The sequence below is a fragment of the Trachurus trachurus genome, assembly GCF_905171665.1.
Source record: "Trachurus trachurus genome assembly, chromosome: 16".
NCBI classification, from domain to species: Eukaryota; Metazoa; Chordata; class Actinopteri; order Carangiformes; family Carangidae; genus Trachurus; species Trachurus trachurus.
In genome coordinates this window covers 9,424,482-9,442,828 of record NC_139902.1, presented here as the reverse complement: position 1 = coordinate 9,442,828, position 18,347 = coordinate 9,424,482, and the positions used below count along the sequence as shown (strand labels likewise).

Genomic DNA, 18,347 nt, shown 5'->3' with positions numbered 1-18,347 from the left:
TGAACAATTTATAAAGGTTGTATTGAAAACGAACCAAATAGAAAGCGGACAGTTGCGGCGTTACGCGATGTCACCAGCAGATGGTGGCAGAGATCCATTACAGTTAGACTGAGACTTTCAATGTCTTTCCAGAGTATCAGAATTTATTACAAACCTGGCCAATAAGATGCTAAAGTGTAAATATGACAGATTTTTTTTGGCAAGGACTTAGTGTCATTAGGTTATTATTATTATTATTTTATTTTTTATTTTTTTTAAGAATAGATAACATAAAAATGCAATAATAGGCGACATCAAAGATTCAGATGCAAGACGTCTTTCCAGTTTGATAATATAGCGTGTAACTTGTGTTGTGTCGTTGACAGAGATTTGTATGATCCAGTATAAATTCAACGCCCCCCATAAACTATAACATAAAGTCAATGAGAATTTTAGCTCTGGACAGTGCACGGATTTATTTGACACCCATACACAATATTTACGAGGAACACTGGAAGGCATCACCGGCTGCTCGAAGTAAAGTGATAAACGAAACTTAACTTTGTAACGTTACGGCCCGCCGGCACCTTACCCGGTTTTCACAATTAACCTCCGCGATAACAGGTTGGAAAGAAAACATAGTGTCTACAAGTGGAGAGTATAACCTACATTATCATGGCACATTACAGAGTAAGTGTGTTTACTATCGGTGTATCTTCTTTCACAAGTGTTTTTGAGAATATGTCACTTGTCTCGTACCTGCAGCTACTGTACGTTAGCTAGGCTAACGTTAGCAAGCTGGGAGGAGAAGGAGTTAATTAGTGATTAGCCAGTGGACCTGTAATGGACCAATATATTGATTTTTACAATGATTAGGGGTGTGTGTATTAGCTTGTAAACATAGGTTACGAATCCCTAACATATTGGTTGACAAATAACCATCAACGGTTTTGACAACATTTTCTGCCGCAAGATTTGACCATAGAATCTCGAAACAACAAACAAGCAGGACAGACATGTGTCGGTTAAGTTACTGAGGTTAGCTCTCGACCACATCCGTTGTATGTGGTGCTAACATTTCTTGCTGGAAAGTAACCAGACAATAGCAGAGAGTCTAAGTTACACTGACATAAAATGATCAAATACAGATACAGAACAACCATAAAAATATGCAAAACAACAAGGAAGGGATGTTATGCGAGATTAAGGTACAGAAAGATGCAAAGTAACCATAAAAGAGTATGTCATTAGTGTATGTGACTTTTTTTGTACGTTTGTGTTTCAAGGGAATTTTTGCACAATTTGTACATATGCTTTTAAGCAAATTAAGAAAGAATATAAATCATGTGTAAATAACTTTTTTTATCATGGTGTTTGCCCCACAGGCCCCAGACACCAAAAGGGAGCAGTTTCGGAGATACTTGGAGAAAAATGGCATCGTTGACAGTCTTACCAGTGGTATGGTAACTTTCTTTTTGTAGCTACAATCACTCTCACTCTGCACTTAAACATTATTCCTGAAATTCCCAACGCAAATAAATACAGAAAAGAAAACTGAAAATACCAATATAATATGAGATTTTGGAACCAAATTAATCTTCTCAATAATTAGGGAAGGACACTTAAGAAAAACTGCAACACCACTGTGATACTGGGGTTTCTGTCCTGACTTAAACTTTTGTTATGATATTAGAGTCGGTGTCAGTGCTTCTGTAATTATGTTTAACTCCTTATTTTTCATGTGGTTTCAGTACTGGTGGCTTTGTATGAACATCCTGAAAGGCCCAACAATGCTCTGGAGTATCCTTTCATACACATCAAATTCTTCATATCGCATGAGTGGTAGTGAATAGACCATGTGAGTCCTGTTTGTGACCCCACCCATAAAAGAAAAGTGTGCAGAATTCAGTGGATAAATCAAACACTTTCTCTGTAGATTCCTTAACTCTCTCCCTTCAGATTTGTGAAGCAACATTTCGGTTCTGCCGGCCAGATTTCAGCAGACACAGAGGCTCTGCAGCAGGAGGTGATCGACCTGAGGCAGAGATGTGAACGTCTGGCAGAAGAAAACAAAGACCTCAAAACAAGGGTAAACTTAATGCTTAAAAAAAAAAACGAATAATCGTCCAGTTTAAGTTATCTAACACAGATAAACTTTTTTTTCTCAATCTCACCAGCTGCAGCTTTACGAACCTGCGCCAGAAGATGGAGCCACAGCTGAGTAGATGACAGACGAGCTTTGGTTTGATAGATATATATTTTTTGTTGATATCAATGGCACTTTCAAGAGAAGATGACGCCGCGAATGCCAAGAATTTTTATATAACTGTGCTGTTTTGTGTTTGTAAAGCTTAGTTTCTACTTTGTTTCTTAGAATCTAACTTATTCTGTATATGTGTATATATGAGTTTTGGTCTTCCTCACTCAGTCTTTACAATAGCTTTACTGAAAAGGTGCCTTTTGTATGACTTGATAAGTTACTCCTTTAGATATGAGACATGTCATTTTTTGAGTGGCTTATGGGAGATTTCCAGTAGCCAGTGTTTTATAATGCTGCTGATATTTTTTTCTGGCATTGTGATTAACATACATTTGTTGTCCAGCTCAACATGACAGAATGTGATACAGACACATTTACACTTTATTTTGAAAGGTCGGGTCTAAGTAAGAAAATGTAAAAAATCTCAAAAATCTAAGCCACTTGTAAAATAAAGCACGTTATTGTAATGTAGTGGCATATGGCTAATTCAGAACAGAATCCTTTTACTGACGTATCAGAATTTTGATGCAACTCTGGATGGTAGTAAATCTTGAATATAGCCATTAGTTGCAGACCTAATAACAATCATTCCTAATAATTAGATTTAGTTATTTGTTTCATCTATTTAAAATTAACAGTGAAAAAATAAATATCCAGTAGTAGTATTTAACTGTGCACTGTATACTCTCAAATCAAACTTGATTAACTACACTTACACTAATGCAAAAAACAAAAATCTCCTCAGAAAACCAGTTAAACACAGATACAGACACATGAATGCATCAGGAATCAACGCATGAACGTTTTTTTTTTACCAGGTTCAGTAATATTTAATAATTGTCAGTTCTTTCATCAGGGACAATCAAAACTATCATGCAGGACAGAAAATGGCAGTGAGAGCAGTGTAAGCTGCTTAGTGATATGCTCCAGAGTCTGGTGACAGTGTTTGACACCTATGACGTAACAATACTGCTGAGACAAAAACATAATTTTACCATTGTGGATTTTAAAGCAGGAAATATTTCCACTTTTCTCTCTGTACAGATCAACTGATGATCTCTGAACTATTTGAGACACAACTCTAACATCCCCTGCTCACACCCAAATTCATAAAACAGATATAAAGACACTGAAAACTTACAAAATCATTTACTGTAAATATATCTTGACATTCTTTCATTTAGCATCATTTTATGGTACAAATGTACATGCTGCTATTGGACAGGTTTGCAATACTGCAACTCCACCAATTACATGACTATCAACTGTGTTTTTTTCGAAGAAAATATACACTCAGCTGTCTATACATCAAAGATTTAAAATAAATTACACAATGTTTGTATTTATTTTAGATTTGTATAATTTTTTTTAGATTTATTTTGTAGTAATACATGTACAAGTCAAAATATAAAACAAATGAAGTCCAAAAAAAATATACAGAGCATATAGAATTAATTCCTCTGTTATTTGCAGAGCAGCATTTTAAAAACATGCCACTTTAATAATATTAAATACTATATTAAAATTTAGGGCAAAAGCAAAACATGTATCTGTCACTATTTAGAAAGCTGCTTACAATTGTGTTAAATCCACACGTTCAAAATAGAAGCATGTCTGTGTGTAGATAATATTCAAGGTTTAGATCTTCAGGTCAGGAGCTCGTCTGCTGCTTGCGTTACTGGCCAGTGATTTGCAGTTGGAAGAGGGTGATCTCGGGTGGTGCCCGGATCCTGAGCTGGAGTCGTCCACTGACTCTGGGGTGGAGGGCCGGCTTTGATGTTTGTCGTCTGGTTTTGACTGAGTTCGAGTGGAGGGAGGTCCACCACTGGCCTTTGCACCCCCATATGAATCAGTATCGGAGCTTTTACCCTCCAGCACTGTGGCGCATTTGAAAGAGCCTTGAGCCATCCACGGCTTCCTTGATGCGCTCACTGGCAGCGTGGGGAAGGAGGAAGGGTGAGCTGCCTTCTGTGGCCGTTTCGGAGAGTCCGGGCTCCCTCTTTCACTGCGGTCTCCTTCAGCGCGTGAGGGATGATGCAAAAAGTCCTCGGCCTCCTGCTTTGGATTAATCAGGGAGTCGCAGCACGGCGAGCAGGGCTCATTGGTAGTCGAGGTGCTGTTACATCCGGGGGGGCTTTGAGCTGAACGTCTGCAATCGTCCAAATCCTGCTGAGCATTCTGCTCGCCCTGGGGAGGTAGAAAAGTTGAAGGTTTGATAAGGTTTGGGTACATAATTGTCCCCTGCGCCCTCTCCAGCAAGAGGTTGTAGTCACTGGGTGCAGAGGCGATTGTTGCCTTTCGACTTGCACTGGTGCATATTTGGACAACTGACTCCTTTTTGTACTTGTTGACATAGTAGTCGTCAGGGTCATCTCTCTCATCTCTCAAGTGAGGGTAGAAGTCAAGGATGGCCTTTTTAATCCTCTTGTAGCCCAGATGGATGATCTCCAAGATGTTTAGGAAGAGGGAGATTGCAGCAATACACTGCATGAACACCATGAAGACACTTTTCTCTGTCGGTCTGGAAACATAACAGTCCACAGCATTCGGACACGGATCCCGCTCACACTTGAACAGTGGGTAGAGGTGAAAGCCATAAAGGAGGTACTGGCCTGTCATGAATGCCACTTCAACAACAGAGCGGGTTACAATATGAGCCACATATGTGCGGAGCAGAGATCCCCTCAGAGGAGGTTTGTTGAGCTTCCCCTGATCGAGCTGCTTCATCTCCCGCTCAATCCTCTTCCTTTCTTCTGCAAACTCCACGTCGACCAACTCCAGCTCCTTCCGCAGCAGAGCCTTCTTCTTTTGCCGCGCCTTCTCCAGTGCCCGGAGCCTGTAGAGAGCGTGACCCATGTAAACCAGCGAGGGAGAAGATACAAATATGACCTGCAGCACCCAGAAGCGGATGAGGGAGATTGGGAAAGCCAGATCATAGCAGACGTTTCTGCATCCAGGCTGCTCGGTGTTGCATATGAAGTCGACCTGTTCGTCGTTCCACACATCCTCCGCTGCCACCCCGAGGACCAGCATACGAAAGATGAACAGGATGGTGAGCCAGATCTTGCCGACCATGGTGGAGTGGATATGCACCTCCTCCAAAATCCCCCCAAGGAAGTTCCAGTCCCCCATCTTCACTCTGCCATTTTGACTGGTAGAAAGTCAATGCAAGAGAGATTAGATAATTAGGTTAAGAAAACCTGCAGAAACAGTTTCAAAATGGATTTCTTTGTAAAGTTAATAGTACAGGAGACATCTGTTAGCAGAAGAAACAAAGCAATCTGAATTTAATATAGACATCAGAGACATTAAATGAATTACACAAGTTCAATACAAGAGGCACATTTGCAAAGGAAAAAAAGTCTCCAAAAATATGAATGTAGAATTCCCAGTAAAACCATAAGTATCAAAAATGGACAGTACCTCTCTATAGGAAAAATGAAACAACAACAAGTAGAAAATGTCTGAAGTAAAAATGCAGCGTGTCACATGATTGCATAAAAGTTAAATAAAAAGTAGACAGAGAGGACTTGTGCATCCACAGACATGTTTCCTAGTCTTGCCAGTCGTCCAGCTCTGTCATAATAAAAGCGTTCCCCTCAGCACAGTCATTATATAAACCGGGGCAGCATCGCGGACATCTGCGTAGCTTCCATTTACCTTGCAGCAGCATGGACAGACTGCCGGTGGTGACTTAAATCTCCTCGGGTCATACAGCCCTAACGCGGTCACCAAAAAGTTTTAAAAATCGTTAGCGCCCTCCGCATGAGTCTCTGCACATCACCTAAACCACAGTGACCCGCCTCTGCTTCACTGTTGCCAGAAACAAAGTGGGAACAACTGAATGGTGGAGGGAAGAGTGCCAACACTACTCTGATCAGAGAAAGTCAATACCCAGCAGCTTCACTAATGCATTTAGATCATGGCCCCACAGCGATGGGGTTGTAAACAGTTGTAACACCAATACTGACCTCAATCTTAGCAGGTCAGGACTTTTTTTGTTTTTCCTAATATAACTGGTTAATTTTAGTCTGACCCTCCTACATATCAAAGTCTTAATGTATTCAACAGCACAGAGGGTGGAAGCTGAGCGTACACTTTGATGATTAATTTAGGTATGAGTTCTAATAACCAAGGAGCTGTTTCCAGAAAACACACTCTGAATTTGTTAGCACTGAATTATTTGAGTCTGTTTGCTTCATATGTTCAAACAGAGAGGAGGAAACACAGATACTGTGGTTGGAATCCCCACATTATCGATACCAGTCAGTTAACTACACAGGCCTTGTGCGATCAATAGTTTTCTACTGTAGTGAAGTAATCGATGAGTCGTCATGTCCAATTTCATACTCTGCTGCTCCTCTGTGGATGTAATTAAGTTCTTGTGCACTTGGACACATTATTTTATCCCATTTATAAGATATTAATCACACTGGATTAGCATTTTAGCTAAATGCTGTTTGCCAACTTCACACAGTCCAATTATAAATACCATTACTGCCTCTATGTGATAGATATCCTTATCTTGAGTCAGTCAAGATATTACAGCTTCACGCTCATGATATGAAATGCTTATTAAATGTGGTATTGTTCTCTAGCTTTTCAGAGCGTAACAAACCATCTACAAGGGTGGGGATATTTGTTAACCCTATGAAAACCAAACCTAGCCCCAGGACTGGCCTAGTTTGCTGTTGACAAGTTTAGGGTTAGGGGTTAGGGTTTAGATTGAAGCCACCAGTTCAGTGCAAGACAATCTCCGCCCATCTGTTAATTTGAAACTATCCTAAACTGAACTTTTCCCCCACCGATCTGAAACCTCTCATTCTGCCCAGCGGAGCAGGATTGATTCAAACCAGTCTGGTACAAACACATTAGGGGTACAGAGGGTCACACTGGGGTAACATATCCGTAAAATCCCAGTGCTATTTCCATGTTTTTACTTCCGATCAAAACAATCAATGTTCACTTGCACTTCAGCCCCAACATATCAAAACTGATTGGCATCAGGAGGACACTGTCTGATATGATTATTCAACGTACACTGTACTGTTTCAGATCAGTATTGATTGAGGGTTTCGTTATGTATGCTGTAGGCTTTTTTTTCTCTTTTTTTTGTAGTTCCCCCCCCCCCCCCCCCTTTATAGACTGTCAAAAGGGACTCTGAATGAAGAGTCTAGTTTTTCAAGGAGAATAAAACATTTAAATCCAGTATCTGTAATTTCTGACAAATGACAAACAACATATGTAATCTGATTTTCACTTTGATGCCAGGTTTAATGAACTTTAGGCAAGCTGTTAACAACTGGTGGGTGGATTGTGGTGTGTTGTCTATGAAATCTTCATGACTGATCAAACTGAATGAAGACTTTGAGGCAAACATTTAATGTGATTGCAAAGAAAAACTTGCAGACCAGGCTGCCATCTTGCCAAATAACATTACATTTTTCTTATACAAATCTACAAAAGGAATCCTATAATTACCCACTGGTTCAGGGTCAAGACAAACAGGTTTGTAATGACTAACTTTGCATGGACAAAATTACACTGGTGGGTGGAGTAAAAGAACAGTAGAATATTCCACATACTGTAGAGTCAAAGCAGTCACTTCCATGCAGTATCAAATACATGTCACTGCAGCATTTTCACAGTTAATTCTGTAGATAATCAATAGACTTGTCCTGTATCAGCAGGTCAGATTCAAATTTCACTAATAAATACATATAAAAACATCAAACTATATCAATGAAAATGTTGAACGATGAGCAGTGGAAATGTTACACCACAAGTAGGACTCAGTTTGGTCTTTGGTTATAGGTTCCCTGATACTTAGTTAAAAAAAATGCAATCTACTGATTCCCAACTGATGCTCCTTCTCACAGTAATATTAAAGAGCTATAATTTATAAACTTATGGAACAGAAATATACTGACATTAAACTGGAACACACTTAAACTCAGAGTTAAAAGTTGTTAAGTCAGACTTTTGAATATCGACCAGTTGCATTGTACTTAAAGTTACAGGTGGTAATTCCATGAGCTGGGTGTTTACGCTTCAAGCTGTTTAATGTTTCCGTGGTTGAATAACAAGTATGAAAGAAAAATTAATCAACTATTTTACAGCTCAGCATGTCATTAGCTTTGTTCTGTCAACAGGATGTGACTGAAACAATAACATGGCATTAAGCCCAGGCCTGATGGTAACCCAGCTCATGTGCTTACAAATGGAAACTGTAATGCCAACATTTTGGACACTTTAACCCTTTTCCCCTGAGACTTGAGAACCAACAAACATGACTGAACAAATGTGATACCTTTGACAAATGTAGTGTGAGGGATTTCATTGTGTTTAAGGCACGCGTTCAGGAATACTGAAATTCCAAAGGAGACATGACCTGATGATTCAACAGAAAACTGGGAAAAGCAAGGAGAGGTAATCGTTTTCTCATAAAGAAAAATGACATAAACTAGTTATCTCATTCATTAATTAATGTTTTTTTTTTATCAATAAAAGTATTTTAAAAAATTGAAAACTTTTCAAACTAAACAAAACAACTGCAAAGATAAAACATAAAAGGCACATTTCATAATCCCACGCCTAAAATCTGCAATGTTACTGTTAAACAGCAGGGGGCACACTTGAGCCCTCAAATTATACAGTAAAAAGAGCAAAAACATAATAGAAAAAAAACTACCGTACACAAAAGTACATCAGTAAAATATAGTAGTTTCCTGAGTGTGACATTAAGGCTTTTGGTGGTTACAAATTCCCTATGGTGCTGGTGAGAGAAAGACATTGTAGAGCACAGCAAAGACCACAAAGACTACGTATCCCACTATACAAATCCAGAAACGTGGGTCCTTGAGAAGCTTCTTGTTGTAAGCACTGAAGAAGACATAGCCGATGGTCATCCCTGCCACGACCCCTCCAAAATGAGCCACAAATGATACCTGTGACGAGAGAGGATGAGGTCAGGTCACACATTTGGCCTGCAGACAAAGTTAAATTGAGACCCCTGTTGCAGTCATTTGACCTTTCCAAAATGTGGTAGGACCAGTTTAACCGGCAAAAACAAATGAGTGGTGGGGGGAAGAGGAGGGGATGACAAAGCCAAGAGGGAATGAAGCATCACACGTTTGGAGTCTGTAATCTACTTAGGCTATCAGTTGACAGATAAACAATTTCCTTCAAAGTGAAAGATGATAGTGTACACTGTCAGTTGTTTTATTCTTCATAACTGGAACTAGAGACAAAGGTCGACATTTACAGAGGCGGATAATTATATATATATATTAAAAAAGCGGTGCATGTCTAAATGTCAGGGCAACATAGGCAGGTATGTATCTACAAGATATATCAAGTCCCAGCAAGAACTGCTGATCCTGTCTGTAGCCACAAGCAAACAAAGCTTACTAAAAACTGTCAGTTCGGGGGAGGTTAGCTGGATTAGCTAGATCGGGTTGCTCAAGGCTCTCACCGTGTTGAAAAGGTTAAGCATTTGTTCTACAGCAGAGAGAAAAACTTACCCTCATACCAGCCTCATCTTGGATAAATCTTCTGTAGAAGGCAAATCCAAAATCTGTCAGAACTGAAAAAAGAAAGTGTGAAATGACAAATGAAATGTCATTTGCTTTAAGCTCCAATCAGAGCAGCTGGACAAATAACACAATACAGTGAAATCACAAAGAGGAACCTACCAAATATCACTATGGCTCCGATGCGAAATATGCCAAGGACAGGAATCATCTCTCGGAAATTCTGTGAATTGGAAAAGTTGCGTGTGGTGATGAACGCATCTAATATCTCAACTTTCAAAATGCACAAATAGGGCCTCAAAACACCTGCAAAACCTGCTTCACTACAAAGAAATGACACAACCTTGAGACAATAGACATGAAAACAGAAATATGAATAAACTGACAGTGTGCTCAGTATGTGTTATACACACAACATGCTATCTCTTAACTGTTGCTAATTATTAGTGTGAATGCTGAAAGCATTCACACTATTGTTCTTCTGTTCGGCCATTTTCTTCCGCCTTTTTACGGTCTTCTTCTAGTCCTTCATACTTTGTGCTATTTCAACAATTCATATATCAAAACGTGCAGCTTTTTTTAAACTTTATCGGCATTACTTTTCTCTTTTTAACTATTTATACTTTTTTAAATATTTAACTTTTTCTGCAAATTAAACTCTAGACAAATTATTTTCTCCAGTTTTGTAGCCACACTTGTCTTCTGGCTAAAATTCTGGTCAAAAATGCAAAGAGACTTAGATAATAATTTAAAATATTTTTTAAATGCAGCCAGGGAGCTCTCTGCTCTCATTCAACCCAATGCATTTTTTTCACAGCAGCAGGAGAAGGAGCTCAACTTTGTAACTTCTCCACAACTCTGTCTGTAGTCCAGTTGGTATGGTGGCCTCTTGTCAACCCCAAGGTCACTAGTTCAAATCCAGGCTGAGCAATCTTGTTATGTGATGTTGAATTCTGCTCCCCTCCCCCACCCTCAATTGGTTACAGGTGTTCGTTAAGAGACGCATTAATTGCTTCTGCCACCGTTTGCAGCACATCATCACATTACAATGGCAACATGCTAATGTCTGTGCTCTCTGTGGCGAAGTGGCAGAGTAAAGGTTTATTGATCATGAGGTCATGGGTTCAATTCCTGCCTCATTCATGTCGTACTTTCTGCTAGAGACTTCATTCAAATTCTGATTTGTAGACAAACTTCTAATGGCTCATTTATGATGCTTTTTTAAGCATCATTGAAAAATCTCACATTCATCAAAGTCTCAACCTCTACTTCATCGGAAGTGTTGGAATGGCCTAGTGGATAAGGTTCCTGCCATCCATCCACAAGGTCACAGGTTCAAATCCCACCTGAGCAGTCTTGTTAGTGTGTCAGCCACTTTGAACTTTAACCAATACCACTTGGTCTGGTCACATGATCAAACTTGATAATGCATATGCGCCCCCACCCATTCTCTTTACCTCTTTCAATCTTGGTTTGTGTTAACTCATTGAGTGCCGCGCTCCTTTCCAAAGTTTTAGTCAAGTGTACCGGCAATTTAGACCATTTTTGACTTTTTATGTAGAGCCACAGTGTATTCTATATTATTGCCACCAACACATACTGTGGCTCAATTGAAAGGTTTACCTTAATGCTTCAAGTGGCCACAAACCGTTTGTTTCTACGTGCCTCTGTTCCTGAGAAAAGTCAAGCTAAACATGGCTGGGTTTCACCAAAATCCCTCCTTTTTTTCTAGAAAAGGAGATAGAGCGTCTTTTATGAAAGGTGCCCTGTTTGTGTCTGTCGCTCTTCTGACACTCGCATTTCTGGATCAAAGGGCTCGTATAAGATAAATATATACAACAGTTGTTGTTCTATTCACAAAACCACCATCGGGGGCGGGGGGGGCGCCACTAAACAACAATAACACAGACGCACCGTGCCGTGTCACAGCTTCTCCCCGCGGAGCGTGAGGGTCAGTCGGCCACCGCGGCTCGGGAAGACCGGTCCCGCCGGTGGTCGCGGTCCTTCTGTGGTTCGGGTCGGTGATGCCGGTCTGCTTTGGCCCAGAGACCATCAGATTTTACCGCGGGAGGACTTTGGGGAGGACACGGTGTTGCTCCAGATGAAGACCGGGCGGACTGTCGGCTGAGAGCTTCCTGGTTCAGCTCCGAGCAGCTCGAGCAGCTGGAGCAGCAGCGCGGGTGAGAGCAGAGCAGCTGCGCTGCAGCAGCTGCTGCATCTGCATGCAGAACTCGTTTGCAGAAGCCGAGTTATGATAAAAACTTCCAGATCATGAGCTGTCATGTGACTTTGATCGTCATCTATTTCAGTTCTCCTCGTCGTAGAGTCCCCAAATTTACATATAATGTGTATTAAAGTGTCTATTTTCATAATTTAAAAAAAAAGCAAAAAACGTAAAATTACGTTTTCGGCACTCAACGCATGGGAACGAAAAACGAGAAATTACGTGGTTGGCACTCAATGAGTTAACATGTTTCTTGTTTATACCACTGCACTAAGATTGATTTGCACTGGAACTACAGCTTTGGGCTCGTTAACTTCAGAGTGAGACAGAGTGCAGTTCATCAACAGACAACAGTCTCTGCAACTGTGTGTACACTGTGGCCTAGAGGCAGAGTGAAAGTCTGCTGACCATGAGGTTGTGGGTTCGATACCTACCTTGGTCAACCATTTGAATGGTGATCACTGCTTGCACTATTTGCTAATTCTGCAACAGCGTTCAGCTGCTTTCAGCATTCACACGCATTTCCATCAGGAAATGCTACTTTATCTAGTTCTCATTATTGTAGATAATACCAATAATAATAATAATAATAATAATAAAAAAAAGGTTCTTTGGTCCATAAAATTTTGTTAACTACATTGTTGTGTTAATCAACATATAATTTCATCTCCAACACTAAGTATTGACATACTAATGTTAATTCTGAACCAGCTTTAGAAATGTAGTTTTTAAAATATCTATTCTGCATGTAATAATCACTAACATCCATTCATTCATTCATCAATTTGTCAAACAGTCACTGTTGTGTTCTGTTATACGTGATGTTTCCACAGTCGGGATCGGAAATAATTCTCAGACGTAAACACCAGTCACCTTGATACTGTCATGCAGCTCAAGATGATGTTTATACCAACTCTTCCTGTCCCAGTGTCTGTAAACTTACCACCACTGCATTCATGAAATAGCCTCCTATCAGGGCGTAAACACCCCCAGAGGCCCCCACCAGTGCACTGAGAGGATCAAAGATGGAGCTGCACAAAGAGCCTGAGGGGAAACACACACAGAAATCATCAGTTTTACCATCAGTGGCATTTCTGACTCGCTCTAATACAAACAGGAAAAACCGCCGTCAAGACGAGTTAATGTCAGATGTCGGTGTGCGCAGCATTCACAAGCAGCTTAGGACTCTGAAAGCTTTATTTGTTGTACATGAGGAAAAGAAGCTGAGACACAGACAGAGCCGAGTGTTTCTTACCAGCCAGGACGCCGGCAAGGTAGACCATTCCCACTTCAAACCCCTTGTGGACCAGTTCCAGCGGGATCCCCACCAGCAGCTGCATCACCAGGTTGCCCAGAATGTGCTCCACACTGGACACAGAGACCAGAGCAACAACGATAAATGTCAGTTGGGCAGATGTACAAGATGGTGGATAAAATAACAGAGAGACCTGCAGTGAACACCAGCTGTTTGTTTAATGTGATGGGCAGTTTTAGTATTTCTGATGTTGCTGTAAACAAATTCCATGATAAGACAATGGCCAGTAATGCATTACCACTTCCCTTTCCTTTCTGTGAAAATTACTCACAGGACCATTTGTCCATCTGATGATGTCAACTCTTTAACCTTTTAAAACAACAACACCCCACCCAGTGGATGCTTTAACCTTGCTGGTGCTTGTTTAGGTGTGTTTTGGTCTATACCAGACCAATACCAAAGTATTTTCACTGAAAAACAATGAGACTTTTCTTCACGGAACCTGTCAACGGTAAGAAAAACATAGATCACCAGACTTATTTTTTAAACAAATATCCTGTTTGGTGTGTTTCCGTTAGTGTTGGCAAGCGACTGTGACCACTCTTCCCCCTTACTAAGCTTGTTTTCCTGTGTGCCTCTGTATAGTCATGATTTTTGGTTTTCCTCTGTCTCTGCGGTTTGTGTACTCATGATCTTTGAGACAACAACGTTGCAAGAAATTGTCTCCAGTCTAGTCTTATTAATTACCTTGAAAATGTTCTTTAAAAACCGATTTAACATTAAAAGCAATCAGCATCACACTCAATAACTATTGGTGCATCAGTTAAAAATCCCTCAATTAAAACAATGCAGCAAGTATCAAAACAGTGATGCCATTTACCACACTGAGGATAAACAAAGAAGTAGGGCGCTTCAACCTGAAGCCACAGATATGAATCAACACCTGTGACAGCATCGAAAATAAAAACCCACAGGGATTACGAGCTTCATCAGACTGGTGTTTACTGCAGGGACAAGACACTGTACTATGGGTTCCCATGGGATTGTGACAACGTTTTGCACTGACTTAAGCTGTATGACAGTATGTAAACGCTCTGCCCTGGCTTACCCGGCGTGGACAAACATGTAGGAGAAGAAACGCCATGCTTCCTCTCTTTGCTCCGGCTTGTAGGTTAGGGGGCTGTTCCAGATGCCTTCATCCAAAGTCACCCACTGTTTCTGAGGCTTCCACACAGCATAGTAGATAAACACTGCCAACTGTTAAAGAGCAGAGAGTGGACAGAGAAATCAGGCTTGAAAAATTTGGAACCAAGAAGTCCCTAAAACCCTTATGTTTTCTAACTACAGTATGCGGAAAGGCATAGGGGGTTGGGAAGGCTAAATCCCAAACAGCTGAGAAAATAATGAGAGGGCTGAATTATACGTACTGATGTTGAGGTATGCTTTAGCAAGACATGCATCCCACTGAGTTCAGCCCCCAGTGGTGTTGTATAGAGCAGCTCAGATGCCTGAATGCTTGTGTTTGTATAAATATAAGTTGTGGGAACACTGACAAAGAGCACAGAGGCTCAGTCGATCCTCTCTGTGTAAATTAAAAGCCTAATTCACAGCCATTCACATGCACTGACACTGGACATCTGTGAGTTACAATGAGTGAGCTGTTCATTCCCATGTTTGAATAGTTAGTGTGCAAAGCATTTGGAGATAAGAAAGAATATGAAGTGATAGTAGTAACAGCCTTCAACTGAATCTTACATTAACATATCGTATAAAACTGTTTTTTAAATTCTAAATATGTAAAGCACATCAGTCTGCTCCCTCTTTTTGACAACAATACTGAAGAAAAAACAGCATACATACAACATAAAAGCATACTATAATGCAGCTATATAATAAGGAGTTATAAGGATATGTATAAGTGTTTACTAATGTACAGTAGCATAATTGTTGTCATAAAACAACTTAACATATTATTTCAACAAATGCTTGTCTGTTTACACACCAGGTCTCAGGAAGAGGTGGAACAGATGTAGCCTATTCATTGATAGATCTGCTGCTGATTGATTGATAAGTGTTAACAAAATCTGAAGAAATACAAATGGATTAATAGCAGTAGTCAACAAGACACAGTATCAGGGTTTTTAAAACGTTTTTGTGGCTTCTGGATTTAAAATCACATACAGTGCATTCCTGGTGGGGTTAGCTTAAAGTCTTAATAAGTTATGCATGCAGGGTCATCCAAGCTATATAAATCTCACAGTATAGCTCTCTTATGAGCCATAGTTATGGGGAAACTGAGGTCACAGCATCTGCTTGGCTATTTCAAAAACCCACGTACTGATTCTCACATTCCACCAGGTGTGTTTATTTACCAAAAAGACACAGTGTCTTTCTGTGCAGAAAAAGTGCCTCTGAATCACACCAGTAAAGATCAGCTGTGCCCACATTCATCTAAATCAACTACTCATGAAAACTACTGTTTTCATTGACGCCATGCCGACTGAGGTTGATGGGTTTTGATAAATCAGGACATTCAGAGGAGGCGGCGGCGCAGATGCCAGAAGAGACGGAAAGAAAGGTATGAACACTCATGTCTGTGCAAGAGCTTCTCAGTTTAGAACTGGGTCAGTGTGAAAACTACAACTCTTAATCAAAAGCTGTAGCTATAACAAACAAGACTAATGGTTTCCTGAATCATTTAGATTCAAAGATATTTGACCTATCCCTCCAAAACATCACCTCGATGTCAGCTTTCTAAATGCAACGAAAGCAAATCTATACAGTCATTAACACTGTAGCAGCATTTATGCCCTATGTAGGCTGCATGTTGTATAATGAGATCACAAAATCTATAGTGGCTGTCCCAGTACTCATGCTATGTGTGTCGTCATGTACATTCAGGGCGGAGCTACCTCTCCAATACTGATGAGGATGATGAAGATTGGGGGTGGACAGCAATTCGCACGTTCCAGGTACTTGCTGCGCGCATCCTCTGGGAGCATCCACTTGGAGACAGTCTCCTGGAACTTCCCACAACATCCCAGCTCCCTTTTACCATCAGGCTGGTCCTCGTTGTTCCTGATCTGCCTCCCATCGCGGTCCACGGCCAACGGCTCCTGCTGCTCAATGTCATAGTCGGCCATCACTGCTACTGGTCTACAGACAACAGATTGGATATTGTTGCATTTCTGATAAAGCTGTAGAGCCGAGTGATGATATATACCTTGAGATGATGCACATTTGCAGAGCATCAACAGGGGCAGGTTTATAAACCTGTTTGAGTGCAGGGGCCAAATTGATACCAGGACATTTAGACTATGTTGTCCACATTTTACTCACTTTGCGTCTCTTCGAGATCTTCACACCAAGGTTCAGGACATCATGATATAGCACCGTATGTCAGAATTGTAATATAAAATTAGTTACATGTGCATCTAAGAAATTAGAATATTGTAGAGTTTTATTCAATATTTTATCCATCCTATTCTAAATAATTTCAGTTAGGCTATCAAATACACTCTTTCAGCAAAACCTTGGTCAGGTAGCCTAAAACTAAAAAAAAAAAAGAGAGAGAATACAAAATTGTACAGCAGTAGGAGTTTTTAAGAGGTGAAAGAGATGCATTCATAACATTCAAATATTTTATTCTAATATAACACGCTCATAATGCAGAGTGGCTCTTTTGGGAGTATGGATCATACCGGGTAAAGATCAACAATGTTGCGTCTGGCAATGGTGGGGCTAATTTAATGGATAATAATCTAATTAGTGTATTGTTGCTATGTATTATTATCTGTCAGAATTTGTAAAGTAACTCAAAATGCGCCACCAAACGTAGCATAAGCCTTATTAATTGGAATAACTCAAACAAAGTAGCCTACAAGCAGCGTTACATATCTTTGTGTGTAGCCTATGCTACAGTACTGTACAGTAGTGATGTGCACTACAACAGACGGCAGCGTTTCCTGTTTACTGGGCGTTGATATTTTCTTCTGGTTTCAGCCATGTATTGAAAAGCCAGAGTAAAGTCTAAGTGAGACTCACACTGACCAACACCTGTATTAGTTTTCAATGAAGAGAACGTTTAATTTGGCAGACTCACCTAAAAACCGTCAAGAGGGAGAGTGAAGATGGCTGCAGGCGGTCCCACGCATATGTAAGACAACTGACTCGACTAAAAAAACTCACACAACTCAGTGTACATGAATTCAAAGATTATATCGAACTGCAAAATATTGAGCCGAGATTTCTTCCACACCATTACTTCATGAAGTCACAAAAAAGCCGCCGTCGTCCTCCCCAGACTCGACTGTCCCCGCGAGACCGTCCGCGATATAAATAAATGAAAGAAAAAAAACCTCACTCAGAGATAATTATAGTCCTTTCATTGCTTTTTCCTGCGAGAAACTTCCTTCCCCGGTCCAAACAAACCTCTGAAGCCTCCCACTCCAGCCCACACACTGTACACTGCTCTCAGAAGCTGTCTGCTGCTGTGTGGTAACTCACCGCGACAACAGAGTAGGCTACCTGTCCCCTCCCTTCCGTGCAGCACACCTGGGGGTGGGTGACGTCACGGACACTATAGGTCCTCATTATCCTGAGGAGCAGCTTCACTGTGGGCCACCCACTCAGCCCGGGGGCTGAATCAATATAAGCAATCATCTCTGATCTAAAGAGTCACACAGTATATTCAAACAGACTAAACACTGTGCAAATCAGTAGTGCAGCAAGGTGTGCAGTGCACTGAGGCCTTAGTTCCACTTTTGTGATAATGCTGTAGTACCTCACGTCTTCCACGAGGTGTCACTAGAGCCCATAATTGACAATGACAGAAAGGCATTCAATGTTAACAGGTTGGTTGCAAAATAGATAATGCCTATACAATTACAGACTATAAACTCCCTGTAGGATACATATACATACTGTTTGTAAAGAGGAAATGCTTTATCAAAAACTAAACTGTGCTTTGAGATTAAATCAACTCTTGTCATTACAACGAACCTGGGCCAGAACTCCTTAGAGAAAACAACCATTTTTACTCAAAAATAACTTCTACCCATAACCACAATCCACCCAGAGAGCATCTGCTCAAAATTA

General features: G+C 40.5%; 3 protein-coding genes across 4 annotated transcripts; 1 reads left to right on the top strand and 2 right to left on the bottom strand.

The window, feature by feature from the left end:
- Window positions 1-239: 239 nt before the first annotated feature.
- Window positions 240-3,316, top strand: LOC310999081 (c-Myc-binding protein-like). Its single transcript, XM_083989397.1, has 5 exons — window positions 240-669; window positions 1,365-1,437; window positions 1,731-1,779; window positions 1,939-2,068; window positions 2,157-3,316. Exons 1-5 carry the CDS (start codon window positions 655-657, stop codon window positions 2,202-2,204), a joined length of 315 nt encoding a protein of 104 aa, XP_083845523.1. The 5' UTR covers window positions 240-654; the 3' UTR covers window positions 2,205-3,316.
- A 561-nt stretch (window positions 3,317-3,877) lies between these two features.
- On the bottom strand, window positions 3,878-5,952 carry gja9a (gap junction protein alpha 9a; the record flags this gene model as incomplete). The annotated part of the gene is made up of 2 exons (XM_083990211.1): window positions 3,878-5,390; window positions 5,900-5,952. The coding sequence occupies 2 exons, from the start codon at window positions 5,950-5,952 to the stop codon at window positions 3,878-3,880; spliced, it is 1,566 nt and encodes a 521-aa protein (XP_083846337.1).
- Window positions 5,953-8,588: 2,636 nt separating this feature from the next.
- rhbdl2 (rhomboid, veinlet-like 2) lies at window positions 8,589-17,564 on the bottom strand. Of its 2 annotated transcripts, none has more exons than XM_083990570.1 (8): window positions 17,353-17,564; window positions 16,163-16,406; window positions 14,359-14,507; window positions 13,251-13,363; window positions 12,939-13,039; window positions 9,934-9,994; window positions 9,763-9,824; window positions 8,589-9,186 (listed from the first exon to the last, which is right to left on the bottom strand). In XM_083990570.1, exons 2-8 carry the CDS (start codon window positions 16,391-16,393, stop codon window positions 9,007-9,009), a joined length of 897 nt encoding a protein of 298 aa, XP_083846696.1. In that variant the 5' UTR covers window positions 16,394-16,406; window positions 17,353-17,564; the 3' UTR covers window positions 8,589-9,006. The 2 variants fall into 2 exon arrangements, with proteins under 2 accessions (XP_083846696.1, XP_083846697.1); XM_083990571.1 differs by having other exon boundaries at window positions 17,361-17,564.
- Window positions 17,565-18,347: the final 783 nt, after the last annotated feature.

Bases quoted from the DNA above. Each gene is read 5' to 3' on its own strand.
- LOC310999081 (XM_083989397.1), top strand. The intron at 1,438-1,730 runs GTATGGTAACTT...ATGTGGTTTCAG, and splicing joins CGTTGACAGTCTTACCAGTG to TACTGGTGGCTTTGTATGAA. The intron at 1,780-1,938 runs GTATCCTTTCAT...CTCTCCCTTCAG, and splicing joins AGGCCCAACAATGCTCTGGA to ATTTGTGAAGCAACATTTCG.
- rhbdl2 (XM_083990570.1), bottom strand. From the start codon at position 16,393: ATGGCCGACTATGACATTGAGCAGCAGGAGCCGTTGGCCGTGGACCGC. The intron at 14,508-16,162 runs GTAGCTCCGCCC...GCTCTTTAACAG, and splicing joins TCCTCATCAGTATTGGAGAG to TTGGCAGTGTTTATCTACTA. The intron at 13,040-13,250 runs GTAAGAAACACT...GTTTCCCCTCAG, and splicing joins CCTTGCCGGCGTCCTGGCTG to GCTCTTTGTGCAGCTCCATC.